General features: G+C 46.0%; 2 protein-coding genes across 2 annotated transcripts in view; both read right to left on the bottom strand.

Moving 5' to 3' along the window:
• Positions 1-18,811, bottom strand: part of NFATC3 (nuclear factor of activated T cells 3) — a 664,419-nt gene that overhangs the window by 257,032 nt on the left and 388,576 nt on the right. The window lies entirely within an intron of this gene.
• LOC134970119 (uncharacterized) lies at positions 10,761-13,296 on the bottom strand. Its single transcript, XM_063946177.1, has 3 exons — positions 12,129-13,296; positions 11,922-12,047; positions 10,761-11,844 (listed from the first exon to the last, which is right to left on the bottom strand). The coding sequence occupies exons 1-3, from the start codon at positions 12,676-12,678 to the stop codon at positions 11,153-11,155; spliced, it is 1,368 nt and encodes a 455-aa protein (XP_063802247.1). The 5' UTR covers positions 12,679-13,296; the 3' UTR covers positions 10,761-11,152.

Below are 18,811 nucleotides of genomic sequence, written 5' to 3'. Positions count from 1 at the left end.
TCTCTGTAGTCCAGGGGTGGAGAACCTTTGGCCCTCCAGCTGTTGTTGAACTACACATACCAGCATGTCCTGCAACAGTTTTGCTATTTGGCCATGCCAAAATTGTTGCAGGGCATGCTGGGATCTGTAGCTCAACAACAGCTGGAGGTCCGCAGGTCCCCCCCCCCCCCCCCTCCACCACCTATTGTAGTCCATATTTAGTGGTAGAACAGCAACCAATAATTTTAAGTTTTGGCGAGTTTTGCAAAAACACACAGAATGCATACCTCTTGCCGCGACACTAACACACCACGTAGGTCGTAAGGAACAAAACTTAGACAATCCACCTTGAATGTCTTGAAAAAGGTTTTACATTTCATGGTTTCTTGTGTAAATTATGTATGCGGTACACCAGTAATCAAGCGTCAATTTGATTAAAAAAATTCTCTCCACTATGAAAGAGAGTACATTGCTGATTTTTTTTGTAGTAGTAATGTATACCTTTTTTATGCACCCCAAAGAATGAACCTTTTAACTCCATTCGAAAAACGTGTGTTATTGCCATAACGCAAAACATGAGGCAGATAAAGTAATTTGGTTTAGATTTTTGGATTCGGGAGGAAAAGCAACTATAGTGGTCTAAATTTTGTGGTGATTCCTTAATAAACACCCGTGATACTTCAAATAAACTGGATACAGAAGCCGCGATTAGTACATTTAATAAATTTAAAAATCAGTATTTAAATCAACCAATTATCAGACAGTCGAGATATTTGGCAGAAATAGTTTTGACATCCTCTCAACTAAAAATTATTTGTAAAAATCTGAGATGGGTGGTGGACATTTCATTTTTTGGGGGGTGATCTGATGTGGAATGACCCTCCAGTGAGTATCAAAGTGCCCGTGGTCATCACTACTTTGAGAAAATTGGTGTCAGTTGACACATTTTTAGTAAATGAGTGGGTCCCACAGGACTATCATTTACAATGTTATTCATAATCAGTCAGCACCTTACCCCTCCCTACTCCCAGCACTGCCTGCCCTTACCCCCACAACCCCCAGCTCTACCCCAACTGCTGCTTGCACTTAACCCCTCTACCCTACGGTGTGTGCAGAGCATGTGGGTAGTAGGGGCAGGGGTGGATCTGATTCTTCATGGGGAGGTCAAAAGCATATGTGATGGGACCGAAAAACAGGGGAGTAGGACCCCAATTTTCAAAGTGAGGGGTCCCTGAGCGCAATCACTGCATACAGATAATAAAACTGTAAGGATTGTGTCTGTACATAACATTTGTTTTTTTTTTTTTGTTTTTTTGGAGAACTATACTTGTAGAGACTGTTTATGAACTATGGAGCCCAAAAACAAATTGGGGGGAATCTTTGTCTGTCTGTTCATTCCAGCATCACGCAAAAAATATTGGATGTATTTGGATCACATTTTCTTATTGTATAGCTTAGTGACCTAGAAACTGACGTATGTATGATCTTGATGTGACATCAGGGAGGAAAAAAATAAGATTTTACTTACCGGTAAATCTATTTCTCGTATTCCGTAGAGGATGCTGGGGACTCCGTAAGGACCATGGGGATAGACGGGCTCCGAGGAGACATGAGCACTTTAAGAAAGAATTTAGGTTCTGGTGTGCACTGGCACCTCCCTCTATGCCCCTCCTCCAGACCTCAGTTAGAGAAACTGTGCCCAGAGGAGCTGACAGTACGAGGAAAGGATTTTTGTTAATCCAAGGGCAAGATTCATACCAGCCACACCAATCACACCGTATAACTTGTGATAACAACCCAGTTAACAGTATGACAAATAACATAGCATCAGATCATGCCCGATGCAACAATAACATAACCCTTATTGAAGCAATAACTATATACAAGTATTGTAGAAGAAGTCCGCACTTGGGACGGGCGCCCAGCATCCTCTACGGAATACGAGAAATAGATTTACCGGTAAGTAAAATCTTATTTTCTCTAACGTCCTAGAGGATGCTGGGGACTCCGTAAGGACCATGGGGATTATACCAAAGCTCCCAAACGGGCGGGAGAGTGCGGATGACTCTGCAGCACCGATTGAGCAAACATAAGGTCCTCCTCAGCCAGGGTATCAAACTTATAGAATTTTGCAAAAGTGTTTGAACCCGACCAAGTAGCAGCTCGACACAGCTGTAGTGCAGAGATCCCTCGGGCAGCCGCCCAAGAAGAGCCCACCTTCCTGGTGGAATGGGCCTTGACCGATTTTGGTAACGGCAAGCCAGCCGTAGAATGCGCTTGCTGAATCGTATTACAGATCCAGCGAGCAATAGTTTGCTTTGTAGCAGGAGCACCAATCTTGTTGGATGCATACAGGACAAACAGCGACTCCGTTTTCCTGACCTTAGCCGTCCTGGCCACGTAAATTTTCAAAGCCCTGACTACATCAAGTAACTCGGAATCGTCCAAGTCACGTGTAGCCACAGGCACTACAATACGTTGGTTCATATGAAAAGATGATACCACCTTTGGCAGAAATTGTGGACGGGTCCGCAATTCCGCTCTATCCATATGGAAAACCAGATAGGGGCTTTTATGCGACAAAGCCGCTAATTCTGACACACGCCTAGCCGAAGCCAAGGCTAACAACATGACCACCTTCCACGTGAGATATTTTAACTCCACCGTTTTAAGTGGTTCACACCAGTGTGACTTTAGGAAACTTAACACCACGTTAAGATCTCAGGGTGCCACCGGAGGCACAAAAGGAGGCTGAATATGTAGTACTCCTTTTAAAAATGTCTGAACTTCTGGTAGAGAAGCCAACTCCTTTTGAAAGAAAATGGATAGGGCCGAAATCTGGACCTTAATGGAGCCTAATTTTAGGCCCAAATTCACGCCGAACTGTAGGAAGTGAAGAAAACGGCCCAGCTGGAATTCCTTCGTAGGAGCATTCCTGGCCTCACACCAAGAAACATATTTTCGCCATATACGGTGATAATGTTTAGATGTCACGTCCTTCCTAGCCTTTATCAGCGTAGGAATGACCTCATCCGGAATGCCTTTCTCTGCTAGGATCCGGCGTTCAACCGCCATGCCGTCAAACGCAGCCGCGGTAAGTCTTGGAACAGACAGGGCCCCTGTTGCAACAGGTCCCGTCTTAGAGGAAGAGGCCACGGTTCGTCTGTGAGCATTTCTTGCAGATCTGGATAACAAGTCCTTCGTGGCCAATCTGGAACAATGAGGATTGTTCTCACTCCTCTTTTTCTTATTATCCTCAGCACCTTGGGTATGAGAGGAAGAGGAGGAAATACATAGACCGACTGGAACACCCACGGTGTCACCAGGGCGTCTACAGCTACTGCCTGCGGGTCTCTTGACCTGGCGCAATACCTCTGTAGCTTTTTGTTGAGGCGGGATGCCATCATGTCCACCTGTGGCAGTTCCCACCAACTTGTAATCTGTTCGAAGACTTCTTGATGAAGTCCCCACTCTCCCGGGTGGAGGTCGTGTCTGCTGAGGAAGTCTGCTTCCCAGTTGTCCACTCCCGGAATGAACACTGCTGACAGTGCGCTGACATGATTCTCCACCCAGCGAAGAATTCTGGTGGCTTCCGCCATCGCCACTCTGCTCCTTGTGCCGCCTTGGCGGTTTACATGAGCCACTGCGGTGATGTTGTCTGACTGGATCAGAACCGGTTGGTCGCGAAGCAAGGACTCCGCTTGACGCAGGGCGTTGTATATGGCCCTTAGTTCCAGGATGTTGATGTGAAGGCAAGTCTCTTGACTTGACCACAGACCTTGGAAATTTCTTCCCTGTGTGACTGCTCCCCAACCTCGGAGGCTTGCGTCCGTGGTCACCAGGACCCAGTCCTGAATGCCGAATCTGCGGCCCTCGAGAAGGGGAGTACTCTGCAGCCACCATAGCAGTGACACCCTGGCCCTGGGGGACAGGGTGATTAACCGATGCATCTGAAGATGTGACCCGGACCACTTGTCCAGTAAGTCCCATTGGAAAGTCCTCGCATGGAACCTGCCGAAGGGAATGGCCTCGTATGATGCCACCATCTTTCCCAGGACTCGAGTGCAGTGATGCACAAACACCTGTTTTGGCTTCAATAGGTTCCTAACCAGGGTCATGAGTTCCTGGGCTTTTTCTATCGGGAGATAAACCCTTTTCTGGTCTGTGTCCAGAATCATGCCCAAGAAAGGCAGACGAGTCGTAGGAACCAACTGAGACTTTGGAATATTGAGAATCCAGCCGTGTTGCCGTAGCACTTCCAGTGAAAGTGATATGCTATTCAGCAACTGCTCTCTTGATCTCGCTTTTATGAGGAGATCGCCCAAGTACGGGATAATTGTGACACCTTGCTTCCGCCATTACCTTGGTGAATATTCTCGGTGCCGTGGAGAGACCAAACGGCAACGTCTGAAATTAATAATGACAATCCTGTACCGCAAATCTCAGGTACGCCTAATGAGGTGGATAAATGGGGACATGAAGGTATGCATCCTTTATGTCAAGAGACACCATAAAATCCCCCCCTTCCAGGCTTGCGATGACCGCTCTTCGCGATTCCATCTTGAACTTGAACCTTTTGAGGTATAGGTTCAGGGATTTGAAATTCAATATGGGTCTGACCGAACCGTCCGGTTTCGGGACTACAAACATGGTCGAATAATAACCCCTTCCTTGTTGAAGGAGGGGAACCATGACCACCACCTGTTGAAGATACAATTTTTGAATTGCTTTTAACACTATTAACCTCTCTTGGGGGGAAGCTGGTAGGGCCGATTTGAAATATCGGTGAGGGGGCATCTCTTCGAATTCCAACTTGTAGCCCTGAGACACAATTTCTATTGCCCAGGGATCCACCTGGGAGTGAACCCACATGTGGCTGAAATTTCTAAAAAAGTGCCCCCACCAGGCCCAGCTCCGCCATTGGAGCCCCAGCGTCATGCGGTGGATTTCGTAGAGGCCGGGGAGGACTTCTGTTCCTGGGAACTAGCTGTGTTGTGCAGCTTCTTTCCTCTGCCTCTACCTCTGGCAAGAAAGGACGCACCTCGGACTTTCTTGTTTCTATGTGATCGAAAGGACTGCATTTGATAATGCGGTGCTCTCTTAGGCTGTGAGGGAATATAAGGCAAAAAATTTGACTTTCCAGCTGTAGCTGTGGAGACCAGGTCCGAGAGACCCTCCCCGAACAATTCCTCACCCCTGTAAGGTAAAACCTCCATATGCCTTTTTGAGTCGGCATCACCTGTTCATTGCAGAGTCCACAGGACCCTTCTGGCAGAAATCGACATAGCGTTTATTCTAGAACCCAGAAGACTAATGTCTCTTTGAGCATCTCTCATATATAGGACAGCGTCTTTAATATGCCCCAGGGTCAATAATACAGTATCCTTATCTAGGGTATCCATCTCCTCAGATAAGGTATCCGTCCATGCTGCTACAGCACTACACACCCAGGCCGACGCGATTGCCGGTCTTAGTAAGGTACCCGAATGTGTATAAATGGACTTCAGGATAACCTCCTGCTTGCGATCAGCAGCATCTTTGAGGGTAGCCGTATCCTGTGACGGCAGGGCTACCTTCTTGGATAAGCGTGTTAAAGCTTTGTCCACCCTAGGGGAGGATTCCCATCGTAACCTGTCCGTTGGCGGGAAAGGATACGCCATAAGAATCCATTTGGAAATCTGCAGTTTTTTTATCTGGAGATTCCCAATCCTTTTCACATAACTCATTCAGTTCGTGTGAGGGGGAAAGGTTACCTCAGGCTTCTTTCCCTTATACATATGCACCCTCTTGTCAGGGACAGGGGTTTCCTCAGAGATGTGCAAAACCTCTTTTATTGCTATAATCATATATCGAAGAGACTTAGCCAATTTTGGCTGTAACTTTGCATCATCGTAATCGACACTGGAGTCAGAATCCGTGTCGGTATCTGTGTCAACAATTTGGGATAGTGGGCGCTTTTGAGACCCTGACGGTCCCTGCAACATAGGGCCAGGCACGGGTTGAGACCCTGACTGTCCCAATGCCTCAGCCTTGTCAAATCTCTTATGCAAGGAATTAACATTTTCATTTAAAACCTTCCACATATCCATCCAATCAGGTGTCGGCGCCGTCGGCAGAGACACCACATTCATTTGCTCCCGCTCCTCTCCCACATAGCCTTCCTCATCAGACATGTCGACACAAGCGTACCGACACACCACACACACAGGGAATGCTCTTTCTGGAGACAGTTCCCCCACCAGGCCCTTTGGAGAGAAAGAGAGAGAGTATGCCAGCACACACGCCAGCGCTATAAATCCCAGGAATAACACAGTAACTTAATGTTAACCCAGTAGCTGCTGTATGTATAGTTTTTGCGCCTAATTATGTGCCCCCCCTCTCTTTTCAACCCTCTTCTACCGTGTATAAGCAGGGGAGAGTCCGGGAAGCTTCCGCTCAGCGGTGCTGTGGAGAAAAAATGGCGCTGGTGAGTGCTGAGGGAGAAGCCCCGCCCCCTCGACGGCGGGCTTCTGTCCCGCTTAAACTGTACTTTTTTGGCGGGGGCTCATACATATATACAGTGCCCAGCTGTATATATGTGTACTTTTGCCAATATGAGGTCCCCAATGCTGCCCAGGGCGCGGCACCCCCTGCACCCTTACAGTGACCGGAGTATGTGAGGAGTGTGGAGCAATGGCGCACAGCTGCAGTGCGTTACCTCTCGTGAAGACCATGAAGTCTTCTGCCGCCTGTGAAGTCTTCTTTGGTTCTCATACTCACCCGGCTTCAGGCTTCCGGCTCTGCGAGGGGGACGGCGGCGCGGCTCTGGGACGGACGGCGAGGGTGAGATCCTGCGTACCGATCCATCTGGAGCTAATGGTGTCAAGTAGCCTAAGAAGCAGGACCTAGCTTCAGAGAGTAGGGCTGCTTCTCTCCCCTCAGTCCCACGATGCAGGGAGTCTGTTGCCAGCAGAGCTCCCTGAAAATAAAAAACCTAACTAAAATACTTTCTAACAGCAAACTCAGGAGAGCTTACTGAAAAGCACCCAGCTCGTCTGGGCACAGTATCAAACTGAGGTCTGGAGGAGGGGCATAGAGGGAGGAGCCAGTGCACACCAGGAACTAAATTCTTTCTTAAAGTGCCCATGTCTCCTGCGGAGCCCGTCTATCCCCATGGTCCTTACGGAGTCCCCAGCATCCTCTAGGACGTTAGAGAAACAAAGGAAATAAATAAAGGAAAAAACAGCCGCTTGGCACCAGGCGCACTAGAAGTTAGGGTTCCGATCAAGGAACTTCGGAACTTGACACTGCCTAAGTTATGCAACAGAACCCAACTTAAAGTGACTGCTCTGTATAGGAACCTAATTGAGGCAGAGATTCTAACAGGATGTGGTGCAGGTGGGACTGTGTTTATACAACATATAGGGGTATATGTAATTGCGGTCGAATTGACGCGAAAGTCGAAAAACTGGACATTTTCGACAAAAAAACTATGTCGAATTGGATTCGTCAATGCAATACAGTACTTTTCGACAAAATATCTTCTGTTTCAGACTCGACTTTTTGCAAATCGACATTTTCAAAATTCGACATGTCTGCAATGGTCAAAATGCGGCTTTTCGACAAAAGTATTTTCAATTGAAGAATGACGATTCGACAACAGTGCTTTTCGACCGCAAATTCATCATTTTCAGTCCGCCTCACTTTGCTGGCGGGATCTAATAAAAAAAAAATTTAAAATTATTTTTTTTTTGCTTTTTGGATTGCTAATAGCATATCTATTTATATTTGAAGGGATTATCTACTTGGTTTGTCTTTTTTTGACTCACAAGTATTATTTAATTGATTTTTTAAAAGAATATTTTTTTTCTTCACTCTGCTGAGGGAAATGTACCCATGATTCCACAGTTTTACCCAGGATACACTTCTGCAAAGCCCCTCCTATCTCCTCACTCCCGGTTTTTTGAGACTTCAGGGAGAAAGAGCCATTTACAGTCAGCTCTGTTGTGGAATCGTTTTTTTAGGACAATCCCTGCGTTTTAAAACACATTTATCCTATTTTTGTACTGACTACAATAATGGAGCCTTTTTCTGACCAGATTGTGATGTTCATGCTGGCTGCAAGCATGGAGGAAGAAAGGGTTGGTGGACATCAGGATCAAGGTCAGCAAATGTCTGCATTGGGTGAGCCAGTATTGCGGGTTTCATTTCCACGTTCACGCCAGTATCGCACTAGGCGTGAACTGGAGGATCTCAGCGAGTTCGAGGTGATTCAAAATTATCGCTTATCGACTCGCGACATATATTTGCTGTATGCTCTGTTGGAGGCCGACCTGGAACCTCGGGCACGGACCAATTGCGCAGTCAGCGGTTTCCAGAAACTGCTGGCTACGTTACATTTTTTGGCGTCAGGCACATTCCAGCCTACACTGTCTCAAACATGCGGTTTTTCACAGTCGACACTGTCGCGCTGTATAACCCAGGTCATTAGGGCTTTCCGCAAATTGACGATCCAGTTCATCACATTTCCAGAGACGGACAGCGAATGTCGGTGAGATCAAATTAGGCTTTTTTACCAAATACAAATTTCCCAATGTTCTGGGTGCGATTGACTGTACCCACGTGCAGATCAGACCGCCACAGAATTCGGAAGAATGTTTTCGGAACCGAAAACATTTCCATTCCATGAATGTACAGGCGGTCTGTGATGTCAACATGAAATTTTTGAATATTTTTGTGGGATTTCCTGGATCGTCTCACGACTCCTTCATCCTAAGTCAGTCATCGCTGTTTGAGAAGTTCGAAACAGGAAACATGCCGGGTGGCTGGCTGTTAGGTATTTATTTTAATTGTTTTTATTTTTTTATTATTTTTTAAAAATTTTTTTAGATTACCTACCATTTTTTTTCTTTTCTATAGGCGATGCGGGTTATCCCAACAAATCGTGGCTCTTGACCCCATTGTCTAATCCTGTTGGTAGAGCAGAAAAACGTTACCAAGAGACGCACAAAGCATCGAGGCAAATAATTGAACGTGCCTTCGGTGTCCTTAAAAGCCGGTTTCGATGTTTAGACACTTCCGGCGGTGCTCTTTTGTATTCACCGGGAAAGGTTTGCGGCATGGTAAATGCATGTTGTATTTTACACAACATATGTGTCGCAAACTGTTTGCCGGTGACTCTTCATTGCAGTGCTTTCCGACGCGGGAACCGTTCTTCTGCTCTACCGGTGGGTATGGACGAAGGAGATGATTCCCGACGGACATTGATCCAAAACTTTTTTTCCGTTGCCTGTGAGTATACTTGTAACATTTGTATTATCGTGTAAACTGAGATTGTAATATTCTAAAAAAACATATTTATGTATTTCAGAGTTTTATGTCCTGTTGACGCACCTTCCCAGGCCTGTTTTCAAAGTTTCGTCCTGTTGACGACCTGTTACCCCCTGTTTTCTCCTGTTGTTGGGTTGCCGCAAATATTGGACCCGTTTATCCAACTCTACCATGGGCGACCTACTTGTGATGTGGACCTGACCCTCCGCCATGTAGCAGACAACCCCCCTCAGGTGAGATGTATTGCCCAAAACTCACTCCTGTCCAAGTCACCCCTGCATGTCCAAAGTGCAGCCCTCAGGCATTTTCAAAACTGCACATCCAATCATGCCCTGATGCTTACACTGTGTGTCAGGGAATGTTTGGCTGTGTAGTTACGCAAGTGCCGGAGGGTTGCATTTGGGCCCACTGTAACCTGCTTGTGTCGTGTTGCTTGTACCTCGTCTTTTCCATACCAGGGTGACACTATTACCAATAGCTGGAACCTCATACTATTCTCTTCCACAGGTCTTGCGGAGTATCCTTCCCAAGTGGCGTGGATGTGAAAATCACGACATTTCTCCTGATGTACCATGGGCGACCTACTTGTGATGTGGACCTGAACCTCCGCCATGTAGCTGACAACCCCCCTCAGGTGAGATGTATTGCCCAAAACTCCCTCTTGTCCAAGTCACCCCAGCATGTCCAAAGTGCAGCCCTCCGGCATTTGCAAAACTGCACATCCAATCATGCCCTGATACACCAATGCTCGTCAAGGAATGTTTGGATGTGTAGTTACGCAAATGCCGGGGGGTTGCATTTGGGCCCACTGTAACCTGCTTGTGTCGTGTTGCTTGTACCTCGTCTTTTCCATACCAGGGTGACACTATTACCAATAGCTGGAACCTCATACTATTCTCTTCCACAGGTCTTGCGGAGTATCCTTCCCAAGTGGCTTGAATCCTCATGGATGAAGAGGGACACAACAGTTCCCCTGCTGTACCATGGGCGACCTAACACAATTCCACTGCATCTCATATTTAACATTGTATTTACTAATAATTTAACCACAGAAAACTTCTCATTTTAAAAATTTATTGAAGAAAAATTGTATTTTATTTTTTAAATAAAAAATGAAATGTAATAAAACAAAAAAGTAGTTTGTTCTTCTTTGCATTCTTTTCTTGTGTAGATATCTGTGGGGGAAAAAAAAGCATATTAAGTAAAGAAACTAATGTCATGTTCATTCCTTTCCCAAGAACATTTGTGGAACCACACAGCCCAGCATGACCCATTGCTGGGCTGTGTGGTTCCACAAAGGCAGGCGGTCCAAAGTGGAATAGTGGTGTCAGTGGTCAGCACTTTGACACGCCTGCACTTGTGGAACCACACAGCCCAGCATGACCCATTGCTGGGCTGTGTGAGTCCACAAAGGCAGGCGGTCCAAAGTTTCTTGAATATATACATTGAAACATGGCTCTACTCACCTTGGTACGCACAACACGAACTTATGCCGTCCACTTCAATTTTCCACCCAATCCTATGAATAAGCCAAAAACAAACACTAGTGAATAGTAAATTCACACAACAGTGAAAGCCTATTGTACACCAATACAAAAAGTTTTTTTGGGGCAAAAAAGTGGTATCAGAATAGCTCTTTGGCCCATCATACATGTAGCCACAAGGAGCTTTCATCCGTTACCACACGCGCCCGCATACATGCCCGCGCATGTATGCCTAGACATAAAGCTACTTGGTAGTACCCGGTCACGGGTGGGGGAGCCCAACACGTATAAAACAATAGTAAGAAAAAAAAAAAACCAATGGGAGGGAGAGAAAGGGATACATGAAAAACATAACAGTAAATAAAACAATACGACCGGGCTCATGGTGGATGTCTGTCCGGATCCTCGTCTTCCTCCTGATGGGGCGTCGATGTCCTGGGCGGCTGGGTAGTGGGTTGACTTGGCCTCGGTGCCCGTGCGGGTGTAGATGTTGTGGCCGGTGTTGGTGGTGGAGGCATCTGGTGGGTGGGGTTCATCCCTGTATATCCTTGGTACAGCTGTGACCGTCTATACCAGGATGGTGGTGAAGGAAGGGAAGGAGGCGTCCATGTGGCTTGTGATTGCGGAAGTGGTGGATCACCAGCGTGTTGATGAGCTGGTTCTGGGAGTTTATCGTACATCATCTGCAGTGTGGTTGCGATGATCTGTTGGCTGGCTGCCGAGTGTCGTTGGCTCTCCGACATGTTGTTAGTGCTGTGTGCCAGGCATGTTGTGTTCTCCACCAGCCGGTTGATGGATGTGGCCAGAACTTGAAGGATGTCCATAGTCTCCCTGTGATCTTCTCGTCTGGTCTTTTGAATTTCGGCTGCGCTGTCGGCATGAGCCTTCTGCATTTCAAGCAGACCGTTTGCCATCTTATCCACTGTCCTCTCAATGGCGTCCAGTCTGCTTCCAACGACAACCCGAAAACTATCCTGGCTGACATTCATCTCTGCTGCCAGGGTGTGTACCCTCTGAACATTTGAGGGTTCCTGCCCTTCCTGGTCGTCTGCCACCAATTGCATTTGTGCAGCTGAAAAGAAAATTAGAATTTATTATACACATTCATCATACATTTGTTTGAAGGCTCCCAATTCGATATTTACTCACACAGGGATGTAGAAACAGCAGGCTGCTGCACTTCCACTTCGTCATCCTCTGACGAATCCTGTAGGAGATCCGGCCTGAAGAATGAACCAATCCCCGACGCAAGTCCGCTGCTGGTCCGTGGCACCTCTGTTTGCAAAAGAAAATGAAAGTTAATAAACTATACAAAAATGGTACCCCCCCCCCCCCCCCCAAAAAAAAAATACAAACCTTCGCCATCCGGTGGTGCCGCTGCTCCAGGAGCTTCACTTGTCCTCAATTCTGGAGACTTTTCAAGGGTCCGGCTGGATACTTCTGCACGGCTGTCTTCAAACCCAAGAAAAGTCTCATCAGTTAACCCTGTAGACTCAAACAGTTCGGGTGATGGGTCCACAAGGGTAGTGTCTTGTTGAGGCGCTTCGGTCACAGTCCCAGAGCTCCTGGAGAGATGACTATCTGGTGATAGCCTGAGCGCAGGAGCTGTAGTTTGACGCCCATCTGGTGGTGTGGTCGCCGACGGTGTCTGGCGCGCAGGTGATGGTCTGCGCGCTGACGTCGTCTGGCGCGCAGGTGACTTACTGCGCGATGACGATGTGTGGCGCGCAGGTGATGATCTGCGCGCTCCTGATGCTTGCTGCGCAGGTGATGGTCCGCGCGCTGCTGCCGATGCCTGCTGCGCAGGTGATGGTCCGCGCGCTGGCGATGTCCTGCGCGCAGGTGATGTCCTCTGGGCAGGCGTGTCTGTGAGAAACAAAAAACACATTAGCAAATACAAAAACATTTTTTTTTAGTACAGCTCATCTGAATGTATGAGCTGCCTCATAGCAGGCCTCCTTTTGGACTGCTTGTCTCCCGCCGGCTTCTGGGCGGTTCTTCCTCCTCGGGAAAGCCAGCAGGACGGCTAGAGTCCACACCTCCGCGAACTCCTTCGACCATGGCAGGGTTCATGCGCCTTTTAATAACTTCCTCCCAGGGTAGCCACTTCAGATTGAGAGCCGGACCACCTCCCGTAGCTGTCTCATGTCGGCGCTGAATCCCCATCTTCTTCTTGGTCTGTCTGCGGCAATCACTGTACCGCTTCATGCAGTTTCTGGTGCTCCGGCGGTTTCCAGATACTGCAGTGACTTGTCTCGCGATGGCATCCCAGATGTTTCGCTTGGTCTTAGCTGCTGTGGACTGTGCCCTTGGTCCATACAGGACGTCGTAGGACCTGTCGACGCCACCCACTAGGGCACAATTTTCCGCTTCAGTGTATCTGAGTCCACGCGGCTTCTTCGGTCCTGCATCTTCACCAGAGGCTTCCTCCCCCGACTGCTCCTCTGGCTGGCTTCTTGCCTTTAGGGATTAAAAAAAACAAACCATGCATTTACTTTGATCGGTATGTACCTGTGAGTGTCAGTATCCCTGGCAGTGCGCAAAGATACCTGTAGGTGTGCATGGCAGTGCGCAAACTAGGGTGTGTCAAGTTGGATGCTATTGTGTCTGCAGGTGTTGTCAGTACCTTTCTAGGCTTTTTCTTTTTCTTTGACTTCTCCATTTGGTCCCTTGATGACCGCGGCTGGTCACTGCATGCCTGGTCGGTCGTATCCTCTTCCTGGGTCGGCTCCCACTCCTCGTTGCTATGCAGGGAAAGTTCTTCTGAGGGGTGGATGCAAGGGGGGGGGGGGATCGGGCCCGCTTGTCCCTGGACATCTGTTGTAAAAAGAAAAAAAAATATATATTTTTACAAATTTAACACACATTACATAATTACATGCAAACACACGTCATGCTGCTGGGACCCCAGTTCTCAAGCAGGACCAAACGCACACAAAAAAGAAAAAAAAAGCAAAATAAGCCAAAACTGGTCAACCAGTGCTAACACAAAACGGCTGACACAAACAAAATGGCTGACACAGTCACCCCAAACTAGCCAAACAGCATCCCTGCACATTCTGGAGGTACACCAGTGCTAAAATAGGAGGGATAAAACATGTTTGGCAAACAAACGACATGACATGTCGACCGCATTGCTGACACAAACTTGCTCCAAGTCACCCCAAACTAGCCAAAAAGCATCCCTGCACATTCTGGAGGTACACCAGTGCTAAAATAGGAGGGGAAAAACATGTTTGGCAAACAAACGACATGACATGTCGACCGCATTGCTGACACAAACTTGCTCCAAATCACCCCAAACTAGCCAAAAAAGCATCCCTGCACATTGTGGAGATACACCAGTGCTAAAATAGGAGGGAAAAAACATGTTTGGCAAACAAACGACATGACGACCGCATGGCTGACACAAACTTGCTCCAAATCACCCCAAACTAGCCAAAAAACATCCCTGCACATTCTGGAGGTACACCAGTGCTAAAATAGAAGGGAAAAAACATGTTTGGCAAACAAACGACATGACATGTCGACCGCATTGCTGAAACAAACTTGCTCCAAGTCACCCCAAACTAGCCAAAAAGCATCCCTGCACATTCTGGAGGCACACCAGTGCTAAAATAGGAGGGAAAAAACATGTTTGGCAAACAAACGACACGACATGTCGACCGCATGGCTGACACAAACTTGCTCCAAATCACCCCAAACTAGCCAAAAAGCATCCCTGTACATTCTGGAGGTACACCAGTGCTAAAATAGGAGGGGAAAAACATGTTTGGCAAACAAACGACATGACATGTCGACCACATTGATACCGACACACACTAAAATCACCCCAAACAAGACAAAAAACATCCCTGCACATGCTGGAGGTACACCAATGCAAAAGCATGACCCAAAAAGTAATTTTAAGAAAGAAAATAAAACGTGAAAAACTACCCCAAAACACAAAACTCCCAAAAATAATGCAGCAATACAAGCAGGAGCTATACACATACCTGCACACATATATATACATACCCCAAACACCCCATGTACACCTCATGGCAACCCCCACTACACAAACGCATACATGCAACACCAGACACACATGTGGTACTTACCTAAAAATTTAGAAATAGCTCCAAAAACGACTCTCCTCCGGGGTAACAGGTATCCTCCTGTCTGTCCTGGATTAAAGCCTGCTGGGTGTCCAAACGAAACCACAGCAAACAACCAATTTGCTAGCTCTGCACCTCCTCACACCTCTCTGCAGGTTCACAAAATGGCTGCTGAGCACGCAGCAAACAAGCCCTAATAAAGGGCTGCAAACGGCGGGAAGTCGAATTCAGGACGCCCATTACTCGCCGATTGGTCCGTTATTCGCCAAGGGGAGTGTCGAATCCGTTTTGTATTGCATATGGTGAATTCATGGTCCCGGCGGGAGGGCTGCGGCTGTCGAGTACAGGCGAATTTTAAAACGGACGAAAAAAAGGCGCAATTCGTCCGGAATTGCATATACCCCATAGTCCTTATCCCCAACATTTTTCATTTTCAATTCAAGCACCTGCAGTTTCAGGTAAGCGTCTGCTTCACTATGATTATCAACAAATCACACGGGCAAATGCTTAAGGCTGCAGGTGTAGATCTCAGGACCAGCTGCGTCTCCCATGGGCAGCTTTACGTGGCTTGTTCACAAGTTAGTAGCCCCAATCAACTTTTTGTTACACTCTCCAACGGAAAAACTGAATATTGTTTACAAATTTTGTGTTTAATGTGTACAAAATAAAATATACATCACAATATTTGATGGCACTACTGTCTACACTACACTAGTTGTGTTAATATGACTAGCGGGTAACAGGCATGTTACTAGCAAACCAGTATACTTTCATACTACTCGCTTTTCAGTATATGTGCAATTGTATTAGAAGTACAGGAAAAACATAGCTTAAATTTACTTAAAACACAACTACACTGGTGCCATTCTCCAAAAAACAAAAATATTTGTTAACTACAGGTGTTTGACAGCACGTAGACTTAGATTGTATTTATTATACTACCTTGTAAACTGCAAGGCCAATCCCAACAGTGACCACCAACTCTAGAAGAACAATTTAAAAATACATTCAGTCCTGGCATTTTTAAGGTCTCATTAAAAGTTGGATTGAAACAGTCCTAATAAATTAGGACTATGAAACAGTTGACCTTAGATTTTGATATAGTACTATAACAACACTGTCAGCAGACAGTGCATACCAGGGAACAGAGCCAGTCCTTGTGTGTGTTTCCCTACTGTTTCCATAGCAAAAGCCAATGCCTGCGTAAGCTAAACCAAAGCTGAGTGACTAGAAAGGAAGCAGTGAAGGTCACGATGGGATAAGCTGCATGTTTGCAAGGTAGCACTAAAAGCTCCTATACAGGGGATGAAAGGGAACATAATTTAAAAGTACAGACAAACCTATGTACTTTGTCCTCACTTTTAAAGCTGTGTGCTCTCAAAGCTTCTTGTAGTATATGTCCTTAAATGAGCTCTATCAGATCTGTAAATATATTGTACTGTAATGTACGTAATGAGTGCTACAATAGAACTGCATATATCTCGTACAATGACTACTTTTACAGAAATGTATATACTGTACTGAACTTAATTAGCTCTATTCTAGAACTGTCTATATCAGGCTTGTCCAACCCGCGGGCCGCATGCGGCCCAGGTCGGCTAGTAATGCGGCCCAGTGCAATTTTTTATTTTTTAAGAAATTCTAAAGTTTCAAGTTACACTGCCGGCGCTTGCGGCCGGAGTACGTCACAACGATGACGCCAGCGCGCTTCACCCGCCCAATCCATTATATTAGCTCCGAGAGGCCACATCTTGCGGCCTGTGCGAAGTATGGGTGAGCGCGTCACAAAAGTGACGCCAGCAAGCCAGCTTCACCTGCCCCCCGTCCATTTTAGAAGCTCCTACAGGCCACATCTTGCTGCCTGTGCGGAGTGTAGGTGAGCCGGTTGAACTGTATTGCGCTGCGGCCATCACTATCACGCAGCGCTCCCCCACTGTTTTGCAGGGTCGGACTGGCCCACCGGGGACCTAATGAAACACCCGGTGGGCTCCGACCTGCAATAAATTAGCTCATTTTTGCCGTGATTGATGGCGGCTTTTAACTGCTGCGTAGGCCGCCATCTCTCTGCAGGATTTATTATTCCCCGTATACAATGTCCGCAGCCCTGTTCCTCCTCTGTCTCCTCTGCAATGTTGTGGCCCTTATACCCCATTACTGTCTTACCTTGTACATTATCATACCAGGCACACATCTACGCACAAGAGGCAGCATCCTTAATGGCAGTCCTCACTGCAGCATCCATAAAGGCAGACAATCCTCATCCCAGCATCCGAACTCTCAGGTAAGCCACTTTCTGGTAGTCTCCTGTCATTCTCCACCCACATAGCTCCATATTTAACCAAGATCTTCTCTCCCTCCAGGCATCCATTACTTCAGGCCTCATACCAGCATCCATCAAGGCAGACAGTCCTCGTACCAGCATCCATTAAAGCAGACAGTCTTCATTCCAGCATCCTAACTCCAGGTAAGCCACTTTCTGGTAGTCAGGAGACTAAGGCTGGGTTCACACAACGGATTTTGACACAAAATTGGCTGTGGAATTCTGCATCAAAATCCAATTGCATTCCACTTCCCATTAATTTGAAAGGGAAATCTGTAGCATAATGCACATAGTAATCACATTGATTATTAAACCAAGCTTTCTAAAAGTCCTTTTTTTTTTACATTCCAGCATGGCTTCTGAAATGTCAAAAAATAAAAACAAACACAAAAAAAGAAAAATTATAGATGAAGGAAGAGTGTTCCAAGAAAAGTGGACAGATGAATACTTTTTTGTTGAGTCCAATAGTAAGGCAATCTACTTAATTTGCAAAGAATTAGTGCCAGTTTTCAAAGACTACAATTTGAAAAGGCATTACATGACAAGACATGCTGAGAAATTTGCTGTGTATGAAGGAATGTGTCGTAAAGACAAAATCGCTGAACTGAAAAAAAATCTATCATCTCAACAAAATTATTTAAAAAAAGTATTGATTCAATCAGATTCTATTGTCAAAGCCAGTTATGTGGTTGCAAACCTGATAGCCAAAAAATCAAAACCGTACTGCGATGGTGAGTTTATTAAGGAATGCATGGAAACCGTGGCTGATATAATTTGTCCGGATAAAAAAGGGGACTTTTCAAAAATCAGTTTGTCTCACCAGACTGTAGCCAGGCGAATTGAAGATATAAGAAAATCCATCGAAAAAGTTGTGAAGAGTAGAGCTGCTCATTTTAAATTTTATGCTATGGCGATAGACGAAAGTACAGATGCTACAGATACAGCTCAATTGGCAATTTTTATTAGAGGCATTGATGACAGTTCTGTGGTAGAGCTCATTATGTGTATAGTATATAGACTCTATATACTATACACATAATGAGCTCTACCACAGAACTGTACATTTACAGTGCCCACACTTCAGACACTGAAATCACCATGAGGCTCAGAGAATTGAGCACTTGCCAGAAAAGGTTTAAGCACATTTTACTTTTGTTTTGTTTGTGAACAAGGAAGACCATGTGGTCTTTAGACTTTGCTGATATGTATTAAACTCAGACAGCATGCGCCCAAATGTACTAGATGACCTGAACAAAATAAATTATATATATATATATATATATATATATATATATATATATATATATATATATATATATATATACCCTGTATATATAAAAATATAATATATATCTATATCTATCTATCTATCTGTGCATCATAAATAGGATTTTAATTACCTACCGGTAAATCCTTTTTTTTATAGTCCGTAGAGGATGCTGGGGTCCACATTAGTAACCATGGTGTGCAGACGGGTCCCTTGGGAGCCATGGCCACTTTAAGAGTTTAATAGTGTGGGCTGGCTCCTCCCTCTATGCCCCTCCTACCAGACTCAGTCTAGAAACTGTGCCCGAGGAGATGGACATACTTCGAGAGAAGGAAATACACAGATAGTGGTGAGA

The sequence above is a fragment of the Pseudophryne corroboree genome, chromosome 11 (genome assembly GCF_028390025.1).
Source record: "Pseudophryne corroboree isolate aPseCor3 chromosome 11, aPseCor3.hap2, whole genome shotgun sequence".
NCBI lineage: Eukaryota > Metazoa > Chordata > Amphibia > Anura > Myobatrachidae > Pseudophryne > Pseudophryne corroboree.
This window is presented reverse-complemented; position numbering and strand designations above follow the sequence as displayed.